Below are 25,955 nucleotides of genomic sequence, written 5' to 3' on the forward strand. Positions count from 1 at the left end.
AATCTAGAAGCCCTTCTCAGTTGCAGAGCATCCCCCTTGGATGAATTCCTGGATCAATTCCTGACATCTCCAGCCAGGGTTGGTAAAAGACTCCTGCCTGAATATCTGTTGCCAGTGTAAACTATTTTGGTGGGAAGAGGCGAGGTATGGCTCTAGAATCCCATGTGGCCGCTGGTCCTTGACCTAACTTCATGCAGATGATGGCAAAGAGGGGGGGAAATAGAAGGAAAGGTGGTAGTAGAAAAAGAGAGATAAAATGGATGGGCTGAAATAGATAGAGAAGGGGGCCATCACTCACTTTTGGCTCCAACCCTTTTGACTCTTGGTCCATTGGGTGTGCAGCCCACAACAGATTATATTTGAAGGAATGTGCCCCTCAACAGGAAAAAAGGTTGCCCCTGATGTAGACAATATTGAGTTAGGTGGAACAGGTATCAGGCTTGGAATATGGTGCCATTCTTCACAGGGATAACCAAAATATCCAGTAGTGATCTCATCCCACATTAGCTCGGCTACCTATATCAACCTTTTTAATGGCAAAAAAGGATCTTCCCTCATATCAGGTGTAAATGTGTGAAAGAATGCATTGCAAGTGATATTTGTATGGTTTTAACCCCTGATCAATGCTAAATTTAAGAAGTGCTTGAATGCCTTTCATTCTACAAACCATTTCTTTGATGGTCTGTACTGTGTAGCCTTCCTAGATGCCTCCATTTCAAATAAAGTCCAGAGAAGACATTATGACGTAATTTCTTCCACGAGCCTTTTCATATAACCAACATGCTTAAGTCTGATTAATGCATGAAGGGGTTAATACCATGGAATAAACTGTCCTGCCAGGCTTAGCTATATCCACTTCCCTTACCTTGGGAAGAAATAGGTAATCAGGCCTGTTGTTCTCTCCCAGATTACCCGATGAACTCAATTTCTCACAAGCCACTCTTGAGTTCCTATACTGTACCAATAATTTAGGTACTTTCTCCACTTTGCAACTAAACCATGTTTTACTGCCTGTGCAACTTTTTCCGAATGCTATATGGAAAAGCAAATGAATCTGACCTTTGGAGAGTTTGTAAGTGAACCAATTTTAACTTACCAAACATGTGGTGCTTTTCCTATGCTGGGGGAAGAAGGAAGTTTTGGAACTCACAAGAGCACATGTTAACAGTCTGACAGTCTATATTTCCAAGCTTTACTTTACTGCATATTTCGTGATTTTTAATCCCTGCTGGGGTTCTCCCACCGAAGAGCACTTACCCCAAACTTGGATCTTTGCACCTAGGAATTCTCCTTTCTATATATACCTATTTTTTCCTTGAACCAATACCATTTTCAGATTAGGATGCATAGGCAGCCAAAGAGACAGCAGAGTGCTGGAGAAATATTTAAGTTTAACGCCATCCTTGGCCACCTCACATCAATAAGATATGCTAAAGAAAAGCCATCACTCACAAAAAATCTAAAGGAATTCTGTAAATGCCTGAGAATGAGGCAGGATAACAGAAGCATCTCTTGCAGAGGAATAAAACCTTCAGGAGATCTGAAGATAGGTTTTGGTATGAGCCTACTTGGTTCAAAGGAACTCCTAATTCCAATCCCACACAAAAGTCTGTGGAGCCTCCCCCACCTGTAACAAATGCTACCAACAACTGTTGCTGTCTTCAATTAAATGCCCACAGTCTAATTCAGGGGTTGGCAAACTAAGGTCCGTGGGCCAGATCAGCCCCAATGGCCTTCAGGATCCGGCCCGCAGACTGTCTGGATCGGCGTGGGGTTTCTGTTCATTTGGGCTGCACCATTTTTTTCCCTGCGCCATTCCACCCCCCCTCCCTCACACACACCGCAGTGGCACCTCCCCCTCCCTCCCGGCTTCTCCCTGCCCTGCCTAGAGGAGGAAGAGGGCTGGGCTGAGAGCCATTTTAAGCAGCCCCTCTCTGGAGCCAGCCCTTTTGCGCTGCTCATCTTCCCTCTGCCACCGCCGCCCTGGTCCTCCTGTGGACCAGAGAGTGGAGTGGATGAGCTCGCTCTGCCTGCCCACGAGAAGCAGCAGCAGTGGTGGTGGTGGTAGCCCAAGGGAAGGTAAGCGCAGCGGCTGGGGCTGGAGGGTGGGGAGAAGGATACTTGCCCCCCTCACCTCTTCTTCCAGCTCCCCCCTTGGTCCGCCACAAGCTCTGAGGGACAGTGGACCGGCCTGCAGCTAACAAAATTTGCCGACCCCTGGCCTAATAGCAGTTGATGCTGCAAGCCTATACAAGCCTGATTTTAACCTTCCCCGTTTTCGGCCGAATTTTAAGTTTAATTTTAAAGTCCCAAATAGTCGTCCTCTCCTACTCACGGGTTTTTCAATGCAGATCCAATTTACAGGGCTTTTCTTTTCCAGCCGGAACTCACCAGAACTCAGTTTCTGGCACCTCCCAGGTGGGCGCCATTTCCATTCTAAGAGAAGAATGAGGGAGGTGTTCATGGCGAGTTCTGGCACCTCTTTTTCTAGAAAAATAGCAGTAGCCACAACCAACAGTCTCACCACTCTGCCATGCTAGCTTTGAAATTTAGGCTTAAATTTAGGCTTAAATTTAGGCTTCTTTTGACATATGACCCAGCCTATCATGGCAGCAGACCGTTAGCATATATATATATATATATATATATATATATGCAGGTTTTGGTGTCTTCGGGTGTCTTCCCGTGTAAGAGTCGGGGTGTCTGTGCGACGTTTCGACGAGGTCTCACTCGTCATCTTCAGGCTGGTGCTTTCGGCTTCTTGTTACTGGAACAGAGCAGAATCTGGTGTTTGAGTTCCTATAAATATTTATTTATAGGAACTCAAACACCAGATTCTGCTCTGTTCCAGTAACAAGAAGCCGAAAGCACCAGCCTGAAGATGACGAGTGAGACCTCGTCGAAACGTCGCACAGACACCCCGACTCTTACACGGGAAGACACCCGAAGACACCAAAACCTGCATTCCTGTACCCGTGAAAATCTACGAAAGCATATATATATATATATATATATAGTCTACTAACAACCATGGAAAATGTTGGTCACCTCTGAAACAATATGAATGCTTTTCCTCAGATGTTTTCGAAGCTATTCATGACCTCAGGGCAGGTTTCATAAGCAAAAGCTCAAAACCAGACAGTTGTTTCTCACCTGTTGCCAAGCTCTGACTTTTCAATTTTCTTCAATTACCTTCTAGACGTGTTTTCAGGAAGTGAAAACAAAAGTCTTTGAAGTTGCAAATGAGTAGTTGCTGAATGGCTACTAGTAAATGCAATTCTTAACCTCTCCCTCCTCCCAAATACTTTATAAAAAAGCAGCCTGCTTCTGAATAAACATGGTTCCTTTTGAGCTTGGGATGAGGTTTTCATCCACTGAGGTGTAAACACTACTTGTTTATCCTTAGGGATGAAGTTCTACCTGCACGACATCCTACATATTGTGTTTTACAGAAAGGCGCAGGGTGAACTGTCCTAGTCCAGACTGAAGGGTTCTACTTACCCAGATGACAAAGACAAATGTAGTGAAATTGCACTGTGTGTCATACCACAGCTACCTTCCCCAACCTGGTGCCCTCCACTCCAGATGTTTTGAACCGCAACACCCATCATCCCTGACCATTGGCTGTGCTAGTTAGATAATGCTAAATATTAACTGGAATTTTAACATTATGAAACTGTAATCAGTCCACTGGTATCAATAAAAGTTGCTCTTTGTGTGGATAAAGAATGGCTTGCAAATTGTAACTACCTATATAGTTCAAAATGTCACTCTGTACTTTCTCCAGAATTGAAATAGCCCAATTCTGTAAACAAATCCCAACTGAAAAGTTATCGCACACATTTGGACTGAGTCATGCACATTCTTTTCAAGTGTGTGATAATGCTTATCCCTGGAGTCACGCTCCTTTTCTCTTGAGTAAATTCAAAACAATGTTGGTGGAAAGTAATCCGAGAAGGGGGAAAACAACAATAGGAATATTGTAAAGCCTGTATTAGGCCATCTTTCTGTGCTCTTGACTCATTGTATTCTGTTGTAAATATGTCTTAGCTGTGATAAATGCTTGTGTCTTTCAGAAGCAAGGTCCAAAAGCAACAAAGGGAGAGGTGACTTCTGATTTAATCCTTTCTGTCTGCTGCCACAGAGCAAGCTAAGTATACCAAGAGGCTGAAAACTACCCCTTAAAAATCCATCTTACGCCAAAAAGTCTTTGTTCATTCCAGTGGAACCTATTTCCAAGCTGGAGTGCTTAGGACAGAGATGAGTGGTCCCCTCCAGTTGTTGTTGGACTCCAACTCCCATCAGCCCTAGTTAATATATAGTGAATGGTCAGGGATGGTGGTAGTTGTAATCCAGCAACATCTAGAGACCCACAAGTTCTCCCTCGCTGGATTTAATATCCCCAGCCCAATCCTGCAATGCTATAACACACACTGCCCTTAATGCAGTAGGAATCTAATTTCTAATAAAATATGTGTAGAATTTGGATGTTTAAAAAGTTAACTAAAAATTGCAGGGTGGAAGATCAAACCCCTTGAGGCACATTGAGATGATTCGGAAACACTAAAAGGAGAGGCTCAAGCAGAATGTATGTCAAATGGAATGCATGGCTAAGCCGCGGCGTGCTTTTTTCCTTTAAAAAAGGCAACGAGTTACAAAAAGGTCTTCTGTTTAAAAGAGAACCAGAGACTTGCACCAATAAAGAGAATGGAAGAGAACATAAAATCTGTTGAATAACATCTCCAAGAAAGGAAGCTTGGAAGGAATTTGCAATTCAAAGTAGAAGTGCAGTAACAACTAGCCAGATAAAGAAGTACGAAAGACATAGGTCCTCTTCAGACGTTACTTGCATCATGAGAACAAGCCTGGCAATAGTCGTTGGGTGGTGCGTCTAGGCCTGCCCCCAAAGCCACATGGCTCCTGCTGCCTCTGCTGTGTTAGGGCACAACTTATAAATTGGAATATCTGGACAGGATTTCAGATAGGTTCATCTACCAGCCCTACCTGAAGATTGAGCCTGAGACCTTCTGTGTGCAAAGCAGATGTTCTACCATTAATACCACTCAGAAGAGGATGGCCTTCATGCATACAGGCACTGGCCTTTCTTATTATGAAGAGTACATTTATTACCTGTACTTATATAGCCCACTCTTCACTGAATGGTCCCATGGGGCCGCTTACAAAAATATCACAATTGCAACAGTCCAATCTGGAATTTGTCAGGACATGAATCACTTGGCCAAGCTATTCTCTAACAGGTCTCTCAGGGGAAATATAATGGCATTTAAAATTTGAAAGCAAAGCACGATATGGTGGCTCAATCAAAATTCGGGGGCATTTTTCACCAAGTGCAAACCCCACACATGTGCACCAACACAGGAAGAGCAGCACATCAGCCTCTTCCATAAATACTGCATGAAATATCAAAAAGAGGTTACTTGTTGTCTTCTTCTTCTTCTACTACTACTACTTCTCAACCAGCAACAATATTTTTAGGACTTGCAGAAACGTTGACACCACAAGATTGGTCCCAGTAGCCCCTTCCTTGGAGCAATTTTGTGCCAGGTCTTTAAAGTGCAAAGAAGGCATATATTCCAAAAAAGTAAGAAGGGGCACTAATTATAATTTGTCTGCATAATAAAAAGAATTGTTCCAACAGCTATGGTTACCATTTGCAGTGTGTGAATCGAACTATTCATTCCTTAGAGCCAACAGCACTACACAGATCTGAATGATACAGTGAGTCACAGTCTATTTCTATAAACTCTAAAAAGTCATCATAATTTTCTGACTCACCCAATATGAATTCTTGACAGCCACCACCTTATTTACTTTTGAGGGAACATGAGCAATCATTAATGAATCCCCACTGGCCTTACACACACCGTTTGAACAAATACTCCAGGCCACTCATATTACAAACTTGTTCAGGACGTGCAAACCCCACCAATATATCAAACAACGGAATGACTCGGGAGGAAGGGAGGGCTATAATAAATGAAATAGTGTTGTTAATGGTAAAAAGGATTGCCTTTAATATTAGGTGCTCTCCATGGTAAAGGAAGAGTTGTCAAAGCAAACCTAGTTATTTAAAATCAGGATAGCTTTATGAAATTTTTAGCCTGGGATTTTATTTCACTTCGTCTGTTCATTGCTTAATGCCAAAAGTCAAATTACCCAATATTATGAAAAAATGTATGTTAACTAGCTAAGTGTGTACTAGTGGAATGACTGGGAGGGGGCCAGGGAGGGAACACCCCAGCGCCACACCTGATAAGGAGTTCCCAGGGCAGAGGCAATTCCCTCTATCCCTTGATAAAGTCCTTATGGGCTTTGCCAAGACAACCTCTTCTGTACCTTTGCCCTATAGCAGCTGCTGCAACTGACACGAACTGTCTAGGTACATTGCTGCCTCTTCCTAGATGGGACTCATTCTATGGCTGCAACTTTTCCTTGTGCCCAGAGACCAGATCCCAAGCTAGCACATGATGCTGGAATCTTTAGCTTTGGAGAGAAACACACGAAACAAGATATTGATAGCTACGGGATTCCCCGAGCTGCCAAAGCTGACTCCATTTTTACACACTGGTGGGCGAATAACCCCTTCGGATCAAGAAGACAAACCGTACTGGGAAGGGCTGTGTGACCAACAGACAGAAAGCATTAAAATCTATCTGTATTTGCTTCTTCCTCTTTTTCTTCAGGCCAGGACATGTGAAGAATATTTCTTCATTTTAACTATGAATTTGCTAACTTTGTGATTATTTTTCCAAACTTTATAAAAAAATAAATCTTATGAATAATCAGATGTGAACTCAGAAATACTTTGCAACACCAGAGCTCCACAAACTAATTTCCCTTTTTACTTCCCAATAAATGTCTAAGGCAGGGCTTCTCAAACTCTAATCTGTGGACCACCAGTGGTCTGCAAGCTTTATTCAGGTGATTCACAGTGTCCCTATGAAGAAGGGCAGAATCAGCAGTTGCTCCATCATTCTCTAAACCTGGTTGTCCATGCAAAAGTTGAACAGGATGGACACAACAGCCACATCCATTGCATTAAATATTCATATTGTATTATCTTTTATTTTCTAATCATGTTTCCGATACTTTTTTTTCTCATGTGAAATTCAACATGTAAGAAATAAAAGAAGCAATGAAAATACAACTAAAAATATACAGCATCTAGCGTAGTGCATTACAATTGCCACAACAGACATGAAAATCATTAAGTCTGCTAAGACCATCAGCAATTTTCAAGCGAGGTGTATCCGGGAACCACTGGTTAAAGTAAATTTGCATTAACTAGAAACAGCTATTCTCCCAAGTGCTAGTGGCTGTGTCTCAGCTAAAGGTTGAACTACACATTACACAATGCCTGAGGGCTGCTGCCTGAACAGCATTCCCCACACTGATTTCTCCGCCCGGCCATAACTTGCACCCCTTCACTAAATTGTCAACTGCTTCTAGGATAAGGGATTAGTAGAAGAAGAAGAAGAAGAAGAAGAAGAAGAAGAAGAAGAGGAGGAGGAGGAGTTTGGATTTGATATCCCGCCTTTCACTCCCCTTCAGGAGTCTCAAAGCGGCTAACAATCTCCTTTCCCTTCCTCCCCCACAACAAACACTCTGTGAGGTGAGTGAGGCTGAGAGACTTCAGAGAAGTGTGACTGGCCCAAGGTCACCCAGCAGCTGCATGTGGAGGAGCGGGGAAGCGAACCCGGTTCCCCAGATTACGAGACTACCACTCTTAACCACTACACCACACTGGCTCTCAACTTGGTAAACGGTGAACATGTTGGTGTTTTGAGAAAGGGTGAGAGATATTATATGAAGTGGGGGAAGGCGAACACATTTGACCCAGGAATTCCATTTGGGTGTCAGTCTTATGTGATATAATATGTAGTTCTACCATATGTATTCTGTTCTTCAGGACCAATATGGCAGCCTCTTACGTTCATGCCAAATATGTCAGAATAATGAATTTTTTAGTCTCTCAAACACACAAATAGAACCAAGCAGAAGTTCAGTGGAGAAAACTCATTCCAGCGATCTTTGCTTTTATGGGGTGCCTCTTGTAAGAATGTGAAAGCAGATCATAGGCTTTGGATAGCTCAGTCATAACCTCACCTTTTTCTTTGATCTACTAGCTCCCAAAGCCTAGAACAGCCCAGCAATTGTATGTTCTTTTAACTTAGATATATTAAGAGTTGCTTGAAAAATTGTTGACTTAACTTGGGGAGGTTTGCTATTTCAAAATATGAGAACCCTTGAATTAAAGAACATGCTTAGTGCTTTGCTGAATTAAAGCCACAGCAAATACACTGTGACTTCCTCTTTACGTCAAGAGTTTCATGATAAAATACTCCTTTTGCATTGCTATGTTAAATTTGTAAGAACTGCTGGATAAAATTTACTTTCAATGCAATTGCCCTGCGGCTCTGGAATGACCTTCTCGAAGGACGCCAAAAACTGTCTCCCCAATGACATTCCAGAGGGTACAAAACTAAGCTGTTCCCCAAAGAACTTTGGAAGTCAAGATTAGTATGTTGGCCGTGAACTATAGTTTTTCTTGGTAGGCTGTGGAATGTTTTGTGGAGCTTCTCTGAAAATGAAGTGCTGTTGATTGGTGGGTTGGCTGTAGAGACTGAGTGACACCCCAGACATGCAATGGAGGCTTCCTGGCTCCTCCCCTGAGTGTAATGTTTTTCTCAATTGCTGCTTCTGCAAAATGGAGTAGCACAAGGGGGCACAGAGGAATGAGGAAATCTGAAGAATTTGGTGAGGCTACCGTATGCAGGCAAAAGTGTCTTTCCACTCATGCAGTTATGACTTTGGATACAAGCCATTCTGCTTTGGGTTTTTATGTAATTTTGAAATCCTGTTTTATTTTTTATGTAAACTGCTTTGACCTTAGGAAATGGGTTAGATAAATGTCACAACTACACAAATAATTAAAAGGGTCAGCATAGTGCTTCAAAGAGCTTTAGCAAGAGGCAAGTGGCGTCTTGTGACGACAGTGTGCTTGAACCTCAACATTACTTGACATTCAGCACTATCTTAAGATAACTTTGGATGCTAACATAAATGAAAATTATGGAAGATTTTTTGGGGGGGGGGCAAGTTTCCTGCAACCTCCACTACTCTGCAGCTTCTAGCATCCCATTGAAAAAAAAGGTCAATAGCAGGCATAGGCAAACTCAGCCCTCCAGATGTTTTGGGACTACAACTCCTATCATCCCTAGCTAACAGGACCAGTGGTCAGGGATGATGGAAGTTGTAATCCCAAAATATCTGGAGGGCTGAGTTTGCCTATGCCTAGTCAATAGCTTCCTGAGCAATGTAGGATACTGCTGGGGGAGGGATAGAAGAAGCACCTGAAATTTCCACTTAGGATCCTAAGTTATGTTGCCTTAAAGAAGTTAATGGAAAAAAACATTTATGTCCCTCTTCTCTGCCCAGCAGCCCCCTAACCCTTCAAGCAGTGCAGGTGGATGAAAGGTGATGGTGGGATAAGGAGCTTTCCTTTCTTGCTCTTCTATAAGTTAATTCTCTTTTTAATTTTGAATATAGGAATAAACAGTTACAGTTCTCCCCGCTCCAATAACCATCATCATTAAAGGTATTAAACATAAAAAGTGCACAGTCCCTTTCCTCTTATAGGGGCTACAACTTGCCATGCATAAGGGCCATAAATGCAATTTCAGCTATATCCAATCTAAGTTCTCAAGAAATAAGATTGGGAAATATTTCTGCTGAAGCCCTGGAGAGCAGTCAATAGTCAGGGTACATTACTGGGCTGGGCAACCCATATATATGGCAGTACCTCATGTCTTGTGTATCTGTTAAGGTGAATGTCTGAAATTAGGCAAATATCAACATGGTAAATGGGAACAATGCCAATTTTGAGATAGGTATATTCAAAACGTCATAGATACACCAGTGAAAGCTGACAGCCACTAATTCTTGTGCACGCATTGTGATATACCCTCTTGTATCTTCACAAATATCAAACCATCTACTTTACGTAGAAGCAGATAAGAGCAGCAGAAGCCCAGAGGAAATATAGGTTTGAGGCACACACGCTAGAAAAGATTTTGTGTGATTATTTAGGCTGAAAATTACAACCAAGTCCCTCTAACAATCTCAAAGGGAATGTTTAGGCAAGGGTGTCAGAGGCTGACATTGCTGGACATATATAAAAGCCCACACTGTAGCAACCCCAGAACAGATTTAGAGGGAGCACAGGGAGAGGGGAGGAATGTGCAATAAGAGATACTTGCACTAACGGAACTATTTCTCTGGAAACCGCCCAATAGATTTTTGAAGGCTAGGAACGAAGCTCTGCTTTTTCAGCATTTCATTCTGGGCACTCATAAACACAGCTCCCAAAACTATAGGAAGATGCTTAAAAAGAATTCTAGGGCATAGGCCTCAGATATTCCCTGAAGTTTTACAAATCTTTTTTCCCCAGCACACATCATCACCTGGAAATGTGTATTTAATTGAATACTGTGTGCTTTTTGTTTTAAACAAACCCAAAGGGAAATTTTTGCTCTTTTTCTTTCCATCAAGATTGTGCACAAGGTAATACGGCATGACATAATATCCTTCCTGAAATCGAAGCCGCGGCTAGGACCAGTATCCTCCAAACATCACCGGTTCCTGAAACCATATTGCAAACAACAGAGTTTGCCTAATTGCCAAGGGAATAATCTCATTCATCAAATGCTTGTTGCTGAAATATGCATTGTTCCTTTATAAATGTGATAGGATTTCCATCAACATATCCTTTACCCAAAGCTCAACAGTAACTAAGCAGAGATAATAATTTAAGCCAGCAGCCCTGTGATCCTGGATATGGGAGTAAACACCAGTGAACTCAGTGGTACTTACTTCCAAGTAAATATGCAGCAGATATAAGTGGTGAAAGTACTTATCTAGGAAAGCAGAAATCCACATATGAAACTCTGGCACTATATATTCTCATGACCGGAAGTCTGATATTGCTATTCAGCTGGCTCTCTCGATGCAGTGCAGGTGCTATGAGTGAACTGAAATGAGCCACCGTTCCCTTAAGGAACATTGTTTTTCCCATTTTCCTAAATATAAGCTGGAAGTCCATGGCACTTGGTAGTATTCTCTCTGTTGATCTTCTACGTAACTTTTTTAACGGATTCATACAGGCAGTTGCGTATCATCTTTCTGTGTGAAAGGCTCTAAGCATCACTTTAATTAAAAGCACATAAAGATGAACCAAAACTATACATTGGGGAGAGTGCTCCTGCATCCGTTCAGCCCTCATATTTTACACAGGGAGGAGGAAGAAACGGATATGCCCAAGGAGACTGCTTGCGTAGGCCTATAAACTTTCTCAAAATGAATATCGTACGTGATCTGCTTGTGAGCCCTTTGAGGACAAGGACCTATCTATTTCTGTTACTCACTCTACATTATAGAAGTAGGGTGGGAATAAATTAAAAATTCAGTGAACATAAATTTTAAAGACAAACACCAGCAGTTACTCCATAGCCTTATGGGAAACATTTGGTCATACACGGCTTACATCTCTACGCAAGTACTTACAGCACAAGAGCACTTAAATAATGTTTAATAGCAGATAGCAGATTTATAGTACGATCGGTATATTGTATTGACTGAGATCTAGCAGAATCCTACATAGAACAACCTGGTCCAAGCAGCTAAGGTGGTGAATGGAGCATGTATGGAATGTAGAAGTTTATGATTAAGTGGCTGGGCAGCTAAGTCCTTTTTCACACTACTTGCATGGCTGCACGTTTGCAAATGGATAACTACACTGCAGCTAAATGCTGTCATTCTGGTTATTTATTTCTTTTCCTTTTTAAAATCCAGTAGTAATGCTGAATAAACAGCACAATCAGAGCTATTGACCAAAAGACTTTAAGGTGAAGAAATCTGACCGGAAGGTATTCTTTCAGCAAGGAGTTATAGTTAAGAGGCTAAGGCAGCCTAAGTGACTCACCTTGTTGAATTTTAGTCAGGAGCTGATGGCGCGCTAGGATCCTACTTATCCTGTACGGAGAAGAGCGTCTTGCAGCCTGATCAAAACGCAAGCACATCTCTTGGCCTTCTGTTGACACGGCATTCACACAGTAGCAGCCTGAAGTGCTGGGCACCTGCCTCAACATCTCTGCCTTCACGTTTTTCAAAAGGAAAAACAACAACTCTTAAATCCCAGATCTAAACCGGAGCACTGAGAGAAGAGAGGCAAGAAGTTGGAAAAGCACAAGCGTTTTTTAAAAAGAGAGAGAAAGAGAGAAAGGAGGAGTGCCAAAAGCCACAATTCAGGATTCCAGCTTCCCTCACATGATCGGAAAGGGCCAATCAGTCAGAGAAAAGAATGTGAAAGTACACAGCGTGCCTCGCAGAGGAAAGTGAAGGCTATTCAAGCAGTTGCAGCCCCACATAAACGCTGGAAGCGAAGAGCCTTGGAGCTGACTAAGCAACGATGAGCCATGATAGGAAAGTTTAAAGAAAGGAGAGAGGAAAGAGGGAGAGATTTCATGTTGCAACCATTTGAAGCGCGCAGGAGCACCGATTTTTTTCTCTGCCTCACAGACTCAGGTCTAAGATGCCCTCTTCTCTCTACTGAGGATACGAGAACTTCCTTCCTTGACACCGGAGTTTGTTTTAAACTGTGGGATACAGAGTTCTGGAACTTTTTCTTAAAACTATCGAGAAGCAGAGTAAAGGAAACTCTTTAGCGGCACAAATAGCAGGGGGAGAAAAAGTGAAGCTGAACAATCCCTTTAAGCTTTTAAAGCATTCTAACAAAGGATAGATTCATATCACTGCTCTTTTCTAACAAAGGGTGAGGGTGATTCTCCCTCCACCCCAAATCACTCCTGCAATGACTCATGCGGGGCTTTGTCTTACAAGAAAGATGCTTCTGGTTACTATGAGTACAAACGCCCTCAAGAATTTGGTCTTGTCATCCAATTGAATCTAAATAGTCCAGGAAGCCTTTGCACATTAGAATCCTTAAAAAAAAAAGAAAAAAGATTTTCAGTACTGTAAAGAGTTATCTAGCATCCCAACAATGTGTACTCGCCAGTTTTGGGTTTGTCCATTGTCTTTTCATGCTAAGCCAGGAGAATCTGTTTATTGAGCATTTATCCTGATATGCTTGCAGAACACTTACATGGAGGTTAATTTATAGCTGGCTTTAATCGTTCTGATTTGCTTGCACATTTTCCCATTAACAATTGCTTCATTTCATACTTTTCTGTGCATTTTACCCGTCGCTTTCCTAATCACAAAAAGGGTGCTTCTTTTTAAAGGAGGTTTTGGTGCACTAAGGTGCAAAGCACTTGATCCACTTTAATTTTGCAAACCTAAATTTCCCATTGTGTGCTTGAACCCCTCACACAAAATACTGACAGCCTGATATAGCACCCTTAACCTAACATGCATTTGAGGAGCCATTTCTTAATTTTTAAAAATCATATATTTATATGGTGGCAGTGTTGCTGTTGGGATACATCTGAAATCAGGCTGAGACTCCAGCCAGGATCTCAGGTCACCAGTCGAAGCCCACTGGACTAAGCAATCATCCATTTAGTTTTACAAAACACAATGTTTACTTTATTCTGCAGAGGACTCTGATGTAATGTTTTCATTTGTATGAGAAATTTTCAGTGTGTGGCTATTCTTAAAAAAAGCAAAATATATACACACACAGGAAAACAGGAAACTGCCTTATACTCAGCCAGGCCATTAGTCCATTTAGCTCAGTACTGTCTGTGCTGACTAGCAACTTCTCTTTAGGATTTCTGACAGGGTTATCTCCCAGCCCCAATAATAATGATGATGATAATGATAATTTTATTATTTATATTCCACCCATCTGGCTGGGTTTCCCCAGCCACTCTGGGTGGCTTACAGCATAAATGAAAGCATAATAAAACATCAAACATTTAAAAAATACAACATATTATACAGACTATAAATAAACCAATAAATCAACAGAAACTAATCATCATCATTCAGGTAGGTAGCCGTGTTAGTCTGACGCAGTCGAAATATATATATATATATAATTGCCCAGTAACACCTTAAAGACCAACTAAATTTGTTCTTGGTATAAACTTTAATGTGCATGTTGAATGGTTTCTTTAAATTTTAGGTTTCATTATTGTTTCACAAGATGTGTATGTCTTTAAGGGCCAGAGCAAGTAACATGACCTAGTTTAACAACTGTGAAGCAGTAGAGGAGGTGCTGTTATGTTAATTAAGCTGTTGGGTATAGTATATAAAGAGCAGCATGTAGCTCTCTCAGTCCCCTGGTGGATGGGTCACACTTATTGATATAATGTAATTTAGTGTAAAAGGAGTTTTTGTTATTTGTTATTAAACCAAGCAAAAGTTACTTTTGCGTTTCTTGAATGTGTGGTCTCCCCAGCACGCCTTCTGCTGCCCAACTAATTTGCAAAAAGCACATGAAAGCTTATACCAAAATCAAATTTAGTTGGACATTACAAAAAAATATATATAATGTTCATCATCATCATTTTGCAGTTACAACCAAATTGAAATAACTGCCAACCCCAACCCAACAAAAACAAAGCAGAGGAACCAAAATTAAAACCATTTAAAACATTTCAAAACCTTTTAGCCGGTTGCCCCAACCCAAGAGTTGTTCCAGCAATGTGCCTCTGGCCTCCCAGCAGCCTCTTTTGGCTGTTCAGGGTGAGTCTGGGCCTCACCCTCTAGGGCAGGTGGAAATGGGCCTTGCAGCAGGAACACTCACAGGGATTGAGACAGGGACCTCCTGGATGCAAAGCAGATAATCTACTGCTGAGCTGCAGCCCTTCTCCACCTAAAGACTATATGGAACCCACTTACAGGATATAAATTCACCACAGAGCTGTAGAGCTTCAGAATAATGACCTCTAGGACCCTGTCAGAGCCCTCATGCCTCCTTCCCAAAGCCCAGTGCCTCACTTTTCTGGCCTTGCGAAGGCAGGCGGAGGGCTGCAAGGGTGCATCAAATGTTGCCAAGGGCCACCAAAAAAACCTCTTGAGGGCCACATGCGGCCTTTGGGCCACATGTTGGACTACCCAGTTCTAGACCAATAAATTGATCAATTTATTGAAATTATTATATTCTATAATAATCAATAATAATATTTGAAATTAACTTTAGCATTTACATCTTACGTTTGGCTTCTTCATGACAGGCAAAGGAGTATAGTGTTTGTTTCACGAAGCTGTCAAGCAGCTGTGCTGCGATTTGGATACTGAGTGACACTAGTACTTATTGCCAATACCAAGATGTTCCTCCTAGGTTCACAGAACTACTTAAATCAAGATTTTAAGGCTTGGGAACAGCATTCCTGCTCTCCTTCCAGAAACCAAAGGATGCACTTAGAAGAAGGAACTGAGAGGCAGAACCTTCACCAACCTCCTTTTTGGCAATGGAAAGGGCATTTGTAAAACACAGGCTAGAAATATTCTCAACAAACAATGAAAATGTTTATTTCCTGAAAATGGAAGTGCTGCCAAGTTCTGAACGTATTGATTCTCACTGATTTTAAGTAGGTTTTCTTCTAAATAGCAGTGTAATCCTATGCTGCCCTAATCCTATGCTTGGTGAAAGTTCCCACACTCTCAAGAGCAGGGATGTCCAATCAGTAGATTGCAATCTACTGGTAGATCCCTGGCTATCCTTATCATGTACAAAAAGTTACTTTGTGCAATCCTCCCCCCAAAAAGCTCAACAACTCTGGGCAATCCACCCACCCAACGCGCGCGCCTCCTCCCTCCAATGACAATGGGTAGATCACGGCCAGTTTTTTTATACTGGGAGTAGATCGCAGTCTCTTGGGTGTTGGACATGCCTGCTCTAGAGAGAAGACAAGGCTAAGAACAGCCCCTTCTGTTTAGCAGGTATCAGAACAGCTCTGTCCCTCAAGTCCGTGGCACCAGTGGAAAACTGGGATGGAGGATGCTAAGTTACCGGTATCTTGAGAGGCACCAAGACAAGGTTTCTTCGGAATAGGATGCTGTCATGGCACAGCTCTTTTCTTGCAATCTTGGGGTTAATGTGGGACACAGGGTCAGGGCAAAGTCATTGCTTACTTTAATAATTTTATTAAAGTTTATAGTTTCAAAGGGAGTTTACCATAAAAAGAAAAAATGAGGCACTTATTTGATACAAAAGGGCTGCCATATTAGATCAGAATGATCTCCAGTTGCCTTTCTACCCTATGGTTTTATGAAAACCATGTGGAATCAAAAACTTGATTCACATGACCTCCTCACCCCCATTACCACTTCTGAGACGGAAATAGTATGCACGGGATTCACCCAACAAATCCCGAGAACAGAAACCCTGCACAAGGACTTCTCCTTGTGCAATGGGGCTTTCCCTCCCTTCCCTGTGTGCCCCCTTGTCCCCTAAATTGGCTCAGGGATGGGGAGAATCCCCAGAACAACACGGGAGAGGGGGATCGTTCCATCTGGCAAGCTGAAATGTTGGTGCTAATGGAACATTCATCTTAGCATGATGTTCGCGTCCTCCCTATGAGATTTGGGCACTTGTATGCATGGACATCCACCTAGAGCACCTACATCAAATGTTGTATGTGGTTTAGCAGAGCGGCATGCAACTGTTCCTGCATACATAAAGGCCATTATTGCTCAGTGAAGCATCTCATAGCACCAAAGTACACATGTTTACTCAGATGTAAGTCCTAGTGAGCAATAAGCCAGAGTGTGGCACTGGTTAATGTTGGACTAGAACCTGAGAGACCCACTCAACTCTGAAACTGACTTGGTGATCATGGGCCAGATGGTCACTTTTCCTTCAGCTTAACCTATCTCACAAGGATAAAATGGGAAGCAGAGAAAATCAGGCATGCTATCATGAGCTTCTTGGAGAAAAGGCAAGATATAAATATAATAATACTCCTGGATAAGTGGGTATTTTGTTGTTGTTGTTTAGTCATATAGTCGTGTCCGACTCTTCGTGACCCCATGGACCAGAGCATGCCAGGCATTCCTGTCTTCCACTGCCTCCCGCAGTTTGGTCAGACTCATGTTCGTAGCTTCAAGAACACTGTCCAACCATCTCGTTCTCTGTCGTCCCCTTTTCCATGTGCCCTCCATCTTTCCCAACATCAGGGTCATTTCCAGAGAGTCTTCTCTTCTCATGAGGTGGCCAAAGTATTGGAGCCTCAGCTTCACGATCTGTCCTTCTAGTGAGCACTCAGGGCTGATTTCCTTCAGAATGGATAGGTTTGATCTTCTTGCAGTCCATGGGACTCTCAAGAGTCTCCTCCAGTACCATAGTTCAAAAGCATCAATTCTTTGGCGATCAGCCTTCTTTATGGTCCAGCTCTCACTTCCATACATCACTACTGGGAAAACAGTAGCTTTAACTATACAGACCTTTGTTGGCAAGGTGATGTCTCTGCTTTTTAAAATGAAGTGGGTATAGGACAACCCAAATTAGTGTTCATATGGAAGTGTAAACGGTTAGATGACTTTTCTTCAAACGTGCCAGTTACATCAAAACATTTCACACACTGTACTAATATGTCCCCTGCTATAAAACTAGCAGCAGGATCGTGCAATCGCTGTATTATTATTTATAAGACATTAGTACCAAAACAATAGGAAAGGCAGTAATTGTTTGATGCACGTTACTCCTTGCAAATACCAACTCATTACAGAAGTGTTATTTTTTTAATTTACTGGAATCTACCTATTTCTACAAAGCACCTTAGGCTACATATCTATTGCATGGAAGATGCTACATTAGTTGTCATGATTATATTACAGAGTTAATTAATGCCTCAGAGCGTATTCACAGTTTTATGTAGTTGGACTTCTGCTTAAAACAGTGATAGCATCAAAGGCTTCAATGAAATGCTAAAATTACTTCTCATCTATTTACTGTGCACATTTAAGAAGGCTCCTGAGTCTGGTGATAGCTGACAGACCTCTGTTCAGTTCCTAACTTTGGGAGTGGACCACAGACTGAATCATTTCATACTTTATTGCGTCTGTGTTTCTCTTTACGATGTTCATTCATAGGGTGTGAAGTGCAATAGCTTTTCTAAAGAAGCCACAACAAACTCCTGTGATGGAAGGTGGCAACTCAGATGGCTTGTTCTAACCTCCCCCATGAAATAAATTACAACCCACATCATTAAAGCATATTGTTAAAATAAAACTCTAAAGGAATTCCTACTCCATGTTTAGGCTGGTGCTCACAAAACTGTCTGGTAAAGTAACGCTAATGCAGTTGAGTGCAATGGCATTATTCAAGAAGAACGTTGAAGTCAGACTTCCGTGAGTGATGAATGCTGGAAGTCTCCCAAAACTGGGGAAGAGTGAAGTAGCCACACTAGGTATGCAAAGCATTATAAAAGAACAGTGTGGTGCAAGCAGTATACAAATGGAGACCGGCATGTGAGCAGGATGGTGGCTCCAGTGGAAAGTAGTACAAGACAGAAGGACTAAGGATTACCATATTTTTCGCTCTATAAGACGCACCAGACCACAAGACGCACCTAGTTTTTGGAGGAGGAAAACAAGAAAAAAAAAATTCTGAATCTCAGAAGCCAGAACAGCAAGAGGGATCACTGCGCAGTGAAAGCAGCGATCCCTCTTGCTGTCCTGGCTTCTGGGATAGCTGTGCAGCCTGCATTTGCTCCATAAGACGCACACACATTTCCCCTTACTTTTTAGGAGGGAAAAAGTGAGTCTTATAGAGCAAAAGATACGGTATTTCTTAGCTGCACCCAAGAGCGTATATAAGAGTTTGTTACAGGAGGAAGAAGCAGAGAATATATAAACCCCAGCAAGCATGGCCAGTGACCAGGGATGATGGGAGTTGTAGTTCAGCAACATCTGGAGGGCCAAAGGTTCCTCAACACTGTGGTGCACCAGCTCTATGGCATCAGGAAGCGGTGGGCTATCTCCTTCACTGGATGTATATAAGCAGAGGCTGGATAACAATCTGTTATGGCTGCTGAATTTCTGCAATATTCCTGTACTTAGTAGGCCTACATGATCTCCCAAGGTCCTGGTCCAACTCTAAAATTGTATGATTTTATTATTCTATGTATCTCTTGGGAAAAGAACAGCAGGAAAAGCTACAAATGGAATGGAGCTTTCTATTTTTCACAAAGAAATAAAGATGTTTCTTCCTTTTCCCCCCCCAGACCCGGATTTTAATGGTGAGTGAGAGGCTTTATAAAGGATTTCAATCCAAGAAAGAGGTGGAAAGAAACAGCACGATCAAACTCTTTCAAAAAACCAAACTTTGAAATCCAGAGAGATACTGATGTGTTTTAGAGGCGAGACAGCTGCTGTATGTAAACTGTCTGACAATTTCTTGTAAAAAAGAATACTCCTGTGCAAGCGGATTTTTACATGTAAAAGCTCAAAGACACCCACACACAATCCTCAGCTCAGCAGAATGATGTATCCGCTTCCCCCCTCCATTTTGAACATCAGGGGGATTATCTGCCTGCATTTTAAGAACTGTAGGTTTAAGGGGATAACGATGCTATAAAATATTTCTTTTGATATTAAAAGCATTAATGGACCTTATGCTGACATGTCAGTTTGGCACAAAGAAGTGCTGTTTATAGGCTCAGGGAGAAGGAATGACAGCAGTGACAATGGCTTCCTATCACACAGCCAGATCAACATTATATCCAAGCAAGTAATATTCTTCTCTCTCTCTCTCTACTGTGTGTGTGTGTGTGTGTGTGTGTGTGGGAGAGGGAGAGGGAGAGAGAGAGAGAGAGAGAGAGAGAGAGAGAGAGAGAGTATAATGTTTGTGTAAACATTGACCTTATAATAAGGCCATACAATTAAATTGCACAGCAATCATATGCATGATTACTCAGAATTAAGTCCCACTTGGTTCAACAGTCCTACATATATCCTACTAGTTCCATTAAGTTCAATAAGATGTATTTCTACTTAAGCCCAGGATACAGTCACTGCAAGAGGTTTCTTTTGTAGGTATGATATAGAAAAAAATTACATGAAATTTCTAGGCACCTATCCTCTTCACAAAACTACTGTGATTCATAGATTTCACCCGGCAGTAAAAAATTCAGGTAGCTATAGTTCTTGCTACTCCATAGCCATTTTATGTAGATTTCTTCACTGCAACATGCCTAAAAGAGACCAGGAGCAGTCCTTCCTTCAAAGATGCATTTATAATGAATATTATGTCATCAGCCAACCCTATCCCAAACAAGCCACTATTATCCTGGTGGTTAATTTCCCACATGGTTCCAAAATCCCATTCATAGCAATTGTGAGAAACAGAGGCTCATTTCCAGATTCTGTGTGTGAAGAAGCACCATAGTCCAACTGGGATGCAACAGATGTGTTTAAATAAATGTTTTTATTTCAGTTTTTATAACAAGACTAAATAACGGCGCATTATAGAATGGCTATCCCATTCATATCAAGGATACAAGCTATTTTGCCAGCAAAAGTGTTCTGCAAATCATGTTGCAGGAAGAGACATGACAGTCATTATTTTCACCAGAGGGATCAAATGTAACAAACCCCACACTATTTAGAACAGCTCTGCTGGACTACCCTGTGCTGATATAACGGTGGAGGAGAAAGACATAGACCACTTCTGGACTTTCTACGGTTACCCACTGATTGATTTTTATGTGATAAAGTAATAATGAGAACTGAACGCCTCTTGGCATTGACTTGACTGCTGACAGTTGAAGATGTCATATTTGAAGTGATGCAGCAATAGGGGGTTGCTGCCAGTTACTGTTTCTAGCCAAACAGATGTTTCACTTTAGGTTCTTAAGGGGTCACAAGATTAAGGGCAGAGTAAGTGGATGAGCAAATGAGCAGGAGAAAAAAGATGGGGAGGCACAAATGGAAAACACCAGTAAGCCGAAAAGAAAGAGGCGGGAGGCGGAGAGGTGAAGCCACAAAATGATGCTCAAAAGCTGAAACTGTGTAGGTAGAAAACAGCCAACATTTCCACGTGAGCCAAATATACACATCGCAGAGATTCAGTCAAAGCACACTGCCTCAAAATCCAAATTTCATTGAATCAACACAATAAATGGAATCTCTTTGCCCCTGCAAAAAGATGGGTAACTACAAAGTTGACCATCCAAAGTCTGAGATAAGATGATGAACCTGATTTAGTTTAGTGCAAACTGCGAAGCCCAAGCCACTTCATTTTTGCATAGCTGAGAGATGTATGCTATCAGTCTCTAAGGTCAGCTTCAAAACTAAACCCAGCACAGTCCACACTGACAGTGCCAGCTTCAAAAGCTCTGAACGGGCATCTGGGTCTCCGAGATGCTTTAGCAGTATATGAGAAGATAAAGGATGGCAGACAGGTGAAAGGTGCCAATATAATTGCAGTTTGCCACTCATCTGCTCCTCAGAAGGCAACTGCTATATGCCACAGGCAAAGTTATGACCTGGTTTCATTCTGTAAGAATTTACATATAGCATGCAAGCATCCAGGCCCATAAGATTATTCAAGATACAGAAACAGCCTCCCATAATATGCCTTAAAAAAAATAAATGCTATGTACATATGGCTAATGACAAAAATAGTTCAGAGAACTAATCTGCATGATAAAATAAATATGGTGTTGTATCAAGTGTACAGTGTAAATGGTAAAAACTGGATATGTGAACATCTGACAGGCAACATCTTTGTATCATTTACAGAAACTAAATATTTCCATTTTCCCAAAACAGAAAAGCATGCATTGATGGAAGTTTATTCTGTGTCAGATGACTCTCTTGTTTTGCTCATTTGCTGGCTGATTTATCCTAAGAACATAATATTAGGACATTCAACTGAAGTATTCTTTGTACAAAAAAGAAAGTATTGCTCTGGCTTTCTGCCACTGGAAAACATTCCTCCAAGGGTCTAAGTCTTTAGAAGAAGCTGCTATGAGTGGGATCTCTTCATTATAGTTTACTGCAGTGACCTAGAATCCAAATGTAGATATTCAAATCTGTCCTAGCCGGGAATTTGTTCCAGTCATTTAATAATCCCTCTGAATTTGTTAGCTTCCATGAAACACTACAACAGAAGGATTAGCGCATACTTCTTAGCTTGATAACATTTGCTCTGCCCCTACAGCAGCAGCACTGTCGTTTGAAGATATTTACTTCATGTACGTGCATAAAAGCCAAGTTGTTGTTCCAGAGTGAGCTTTGCTTAAGCCCTTTACCAACCACAGATCCATTATTTCATTTGTTTTCTATTTAAATCAGTTTTCTCCGCCTTCTAAACTTTACTATGCCAAGTTTATCTAATTTGAGGAGGAATAGAACCTGAGAATCTGAATGTATAACCAAAGAAAATAAAAGAAGTCCTGTTATGTAGCTCATTTGACAGTATATCCTCTAATCCAGGGATGTAGAATCTGCAGCCCTTGAAATGCAGATGGACTACAACCACCATCATCTCCGACTATTGGCCATGCTGTCTGAGCCTGATTCGAAATTGGGTTTCCCCACATTTTGTCCCCAAAAAGGCCAATCAGTAGGGAAACACGAAGCTTTCAGGCTCCTTACAGAAGGCTCTAAAGCTAAAATTATAAATAAGGAGTCATTTACTGGCCCTCAAAGTTGTCAGTCAACAGCTACAAGACCAAACTCCCCATCATGCTCTTCTTGTGGGATCCATACTTTCTACATGTAAGTGGTTGAGGGAATGCAACTGCAGTTAAGCGGTATACAAATAATTGTGGAAATAAAAAAGAAAACAAATAATGGGCTAGTAAGTAAGAAGCAAACACACACAGAAACATTACTGATAAATACTTTTTCCATTTCTCACGCTTCAGATCTCCCACTTGCAATACATAAAAATACAGTCTTCAGAGCTGGCAGTCATCCGAATTCTAAGCCTTTTACGAGCCCAGAACATACAAAGAGCACTGCCTTGGCTACCCCAATACAGACAAAAGGAGCAAAAAGCTCCTACCACAAGAGGATGAGAGGTTTTTTTGTGTGTGTATTATTATTGTTTCTGCATGGGCAGCAGGATGGAGATAAGAGGATGGTTTAAGACATGAATTCTGCCACCAAAATACCAATTTCCTTGTCATTGCTGGTTTATGTTTCCCCCCAAAACTCTCCTAACACCTTCTGTTTCTTGTACTTTCTTGTTCCATTTCTGCTCCCATGCACAGACAGGAAGCTGTTCTGGGGACATGTTGTCTCTCTGTCACTTGGGCAGGGATTTCTACAGACGGAGATTATTTTAAATGCCAGAGGGGGAAAAGAAGAGAGAAAACAGCTGCTGAAAAGACTCAGTTCATTACATCTGAAGTCTCATCTCTGTAGTCACACACACCAACACAGACAGTACAAAACAGGGCTGATTAATGGACCTTTCTGGGCATTTCTTCTTGTGGTTTGAGTGACACTCTCCATCACCTAAGGGACCTTTTTCTAAAGTTGCAACCTCACATCTTGCATTTTGATATAGGCAGCTCCAAACTTGAATTAGAGAACATACTCAGTTGGGAAGTGAGGGCTGCAAGATGTTTGTTAAAGAAGGTTTGTGAACAGTTCGCAGACCTGTCAGCATCCATCTGTTTGAATCTATTAACTGGCACATTCCCAGCTGTGACCTTCCCAATATCCAAAATAGAGGATGCTTTTGCCTTGCTCCAAACCATATAATTCTAGAATTGGTTTAATTATGTGGCATGGCAGAAACCTTTTTTAGAATAGCTCACAATAGCTCACTGAACTTCCCCAATACTCTGAATTCCTCACAGCAATCCAGATTGCAAGGAAATTATGTGGTACACCAGTCATAAGAACAAGATAGTAACATGAATGGATAATCTGTTGGAAAAATGCATGGAGCAGCACAATGGAAGATCTAGCAAAGAGATTTAATTTACACACCATACTTTACAGTGCTGAGTCCCAGTGCAGACTCAACCATAGTTAGCCCTGAGCCTTGTTATAATCCCAAACATGTGGACAATGTTTCCTGTGAAACCATAGTTTAGCTTCTGAGCTAAGCCTTCCTGCGTAGTGTAAACATGGAAACTCACACAATATCTGCTTGTCACCACATAAACGAAGAGGATAGTTGTAAAACAAAGTGCGAACTGAGAATATCAGTCTAACATACACAAAATATATAGGTTGAAGATACAAGGGTGCTCTGGGAATTTGGAGGTCCCTAACTCTATCTAACTCATGCAAGACCCCCTACTCTTTTGCAAGCTGAGTTGCACCCAAATCTCCAATAGCTTTAAATATAGGAAACGTAAAATACTGTATAGACGAGTAGAAAAAAGTAGTTAAGCTAAGCACAAACACCACACCACTGTATTTAGACATTATTATTATTATTATTATTATTATTATTATTATTATCATCATCATCATCATCATCATCATTATTATTATTATTAAACCTTTGGGCAAGAGGCTGAAATGCATGAGGCATGGGTCACAATTCAGTGATATAGCAAATACTATTAATATTTAAAAAGTTCCAAGTTCAATCCCTGTTGTTTCAAGGTTGGTTGGTTTTTAAGATAGCAGATGATGGAAATGATCTCTGTATGAGACCCTGGAAAGATTCTGCCAGTCAGAGTAGACAATACTGGCCTAAACGGAAAAATAGTCTGTCTGAATAAGACAGTTTCTTCTGTGCCAATATTAGACCTAAAGGTGTGAGCTGCTTATTTTGGGTAAGTAAACATCTCCAGAACATGTTGTAAGGAGCAATTGTTTTGTAGTTTAGAAGTCAAATGCAAGCAAATATAACTATTCTGAATAAGGAAAGTATGTTTGAGATAGGAGAACAAATGTGAACAGTGTGTACGTATATGTATCCTGGACTGAAAATATAGTAACATATGCTACATTCAATATAATTAGTAAGAAATTTTGGTATGAAAAACATCATGAGTATTGTTCAACACCAGACAACCACAATCCCTTTTGCACTACTACACATTCCCACTACCTTATATTTAGCTTCCAGATGTCAAGGAAAGCATATTTGAGATAATAATTCTATATATATATTCATTTTTGCTCCTAAAAATAATAATAACCTGAGATCCCAAGCACACTTGCTTGGAAATCATTTCTATTACAATCAATAAGGCTTCCAAGTTAATGTATCTAGATTTGCAATTTAAGTCAACCATCAATTATTAGTGGCATTTTTCTTTTCTTTTGTTATTAAATTTGTATCTCACCTTTCCTCCAATGGGCTCAAGGTGACAGCCTCAGTACGGTGGTACCTCAGGTTAAGAACTTAATTCGTTCTGGAGGTCCGTTCTTAACCTGAAACTGTTCTTAACCTGAAGTACCACTTTAGCTAATGGGGCCTCCCGCTGCTGCCGCGCCGCCACCGTGCGATTCCTGAAGCAAAGTTCTTAACCTGAGGTACTATTTCTGGGTTAGCAGAGTCTGTAACCTGAAGCATTTGTAACCTGAAGCGTCTGTAACCCGAGATACCACTGTACTCCTTCTTTCCATATCTTCACAACAACCCTGTGATTGGCTGAGAGTTACACTAAGGGGTTGGTAACTAGCCCAAGATCACCCAATGAGCTTAATGGATCAGTGGAAATTTGAACCAGTGGTGTGCTGTCATTGGACTAGGGCAGGCATAGGCAAACTCGTCCCTCCAGGTGTTTTGGGACTACAACTCCCATCATCCCTAGCTAACAGGACCAGTGGTCAGGGATGGTGGGAACTGATGCTCTGGTGGGTCCAAGAGCCCTCCTGCCACCTTCCCAAAGCCTGCCCAGCTTTGGGAATGAGGTAGGGCAACTCCAGCATCCTGTCAGAGTCCTGGCACTTCCTGCATACACGCTATACCTTTAAAGCACATTTGAAGCACACACCCTTCCTCAAAGAATTCTGGGTACTGCAAAGGAGTTGCTGGGAATTGTAAG

At 41.5% G+C, this 25,955-nt stretch overlaps 1 protein-coding gene across 4 annotated transcripts in view; it reads right to left on the bottom strand.

Moving 5' to 3' along the window:
- STARD13 (StAR related lipid transfer domain containing 13) overlaps positions 1-25,955 on the bottom strand; it is a 229,968-nt gene that overhangs the window by 96,724 nt on the left and 107,289 nt on the right. The window contains exon 1 of one of the 4 annotated variants that reach the window (XM_082221545.1): positions 12,002-12,370. The exons of the other annotated variants lie outside the window; for them this stretch is intronic. Coding sequence (XP_082077671.1) covers positions 12,002-12,167 — 166 coding nt within the window. The 5' untranslated portion in view covers positions 12,168-12,370. Of the gene's footprint in view, positions 1-12,001; positions 12,371-25,955 lie in introns of those variants that run through there. 4 annotated transcript variants of the gene reach the window in all.

The sequence above is a fragment of the Podarcis vaucheri genome (assembly GCF_965113315.1).
Source record: "Podarcis vaucheri genome assembly, chromosome: 4".
Taxonomy (NCBI): domain Eukaryota; kingdom Metazoa; phylum Chordata; class Lepidosauria; order Squamata; family Lacertidae; genus Podarcis; species Podarcis vaucheri.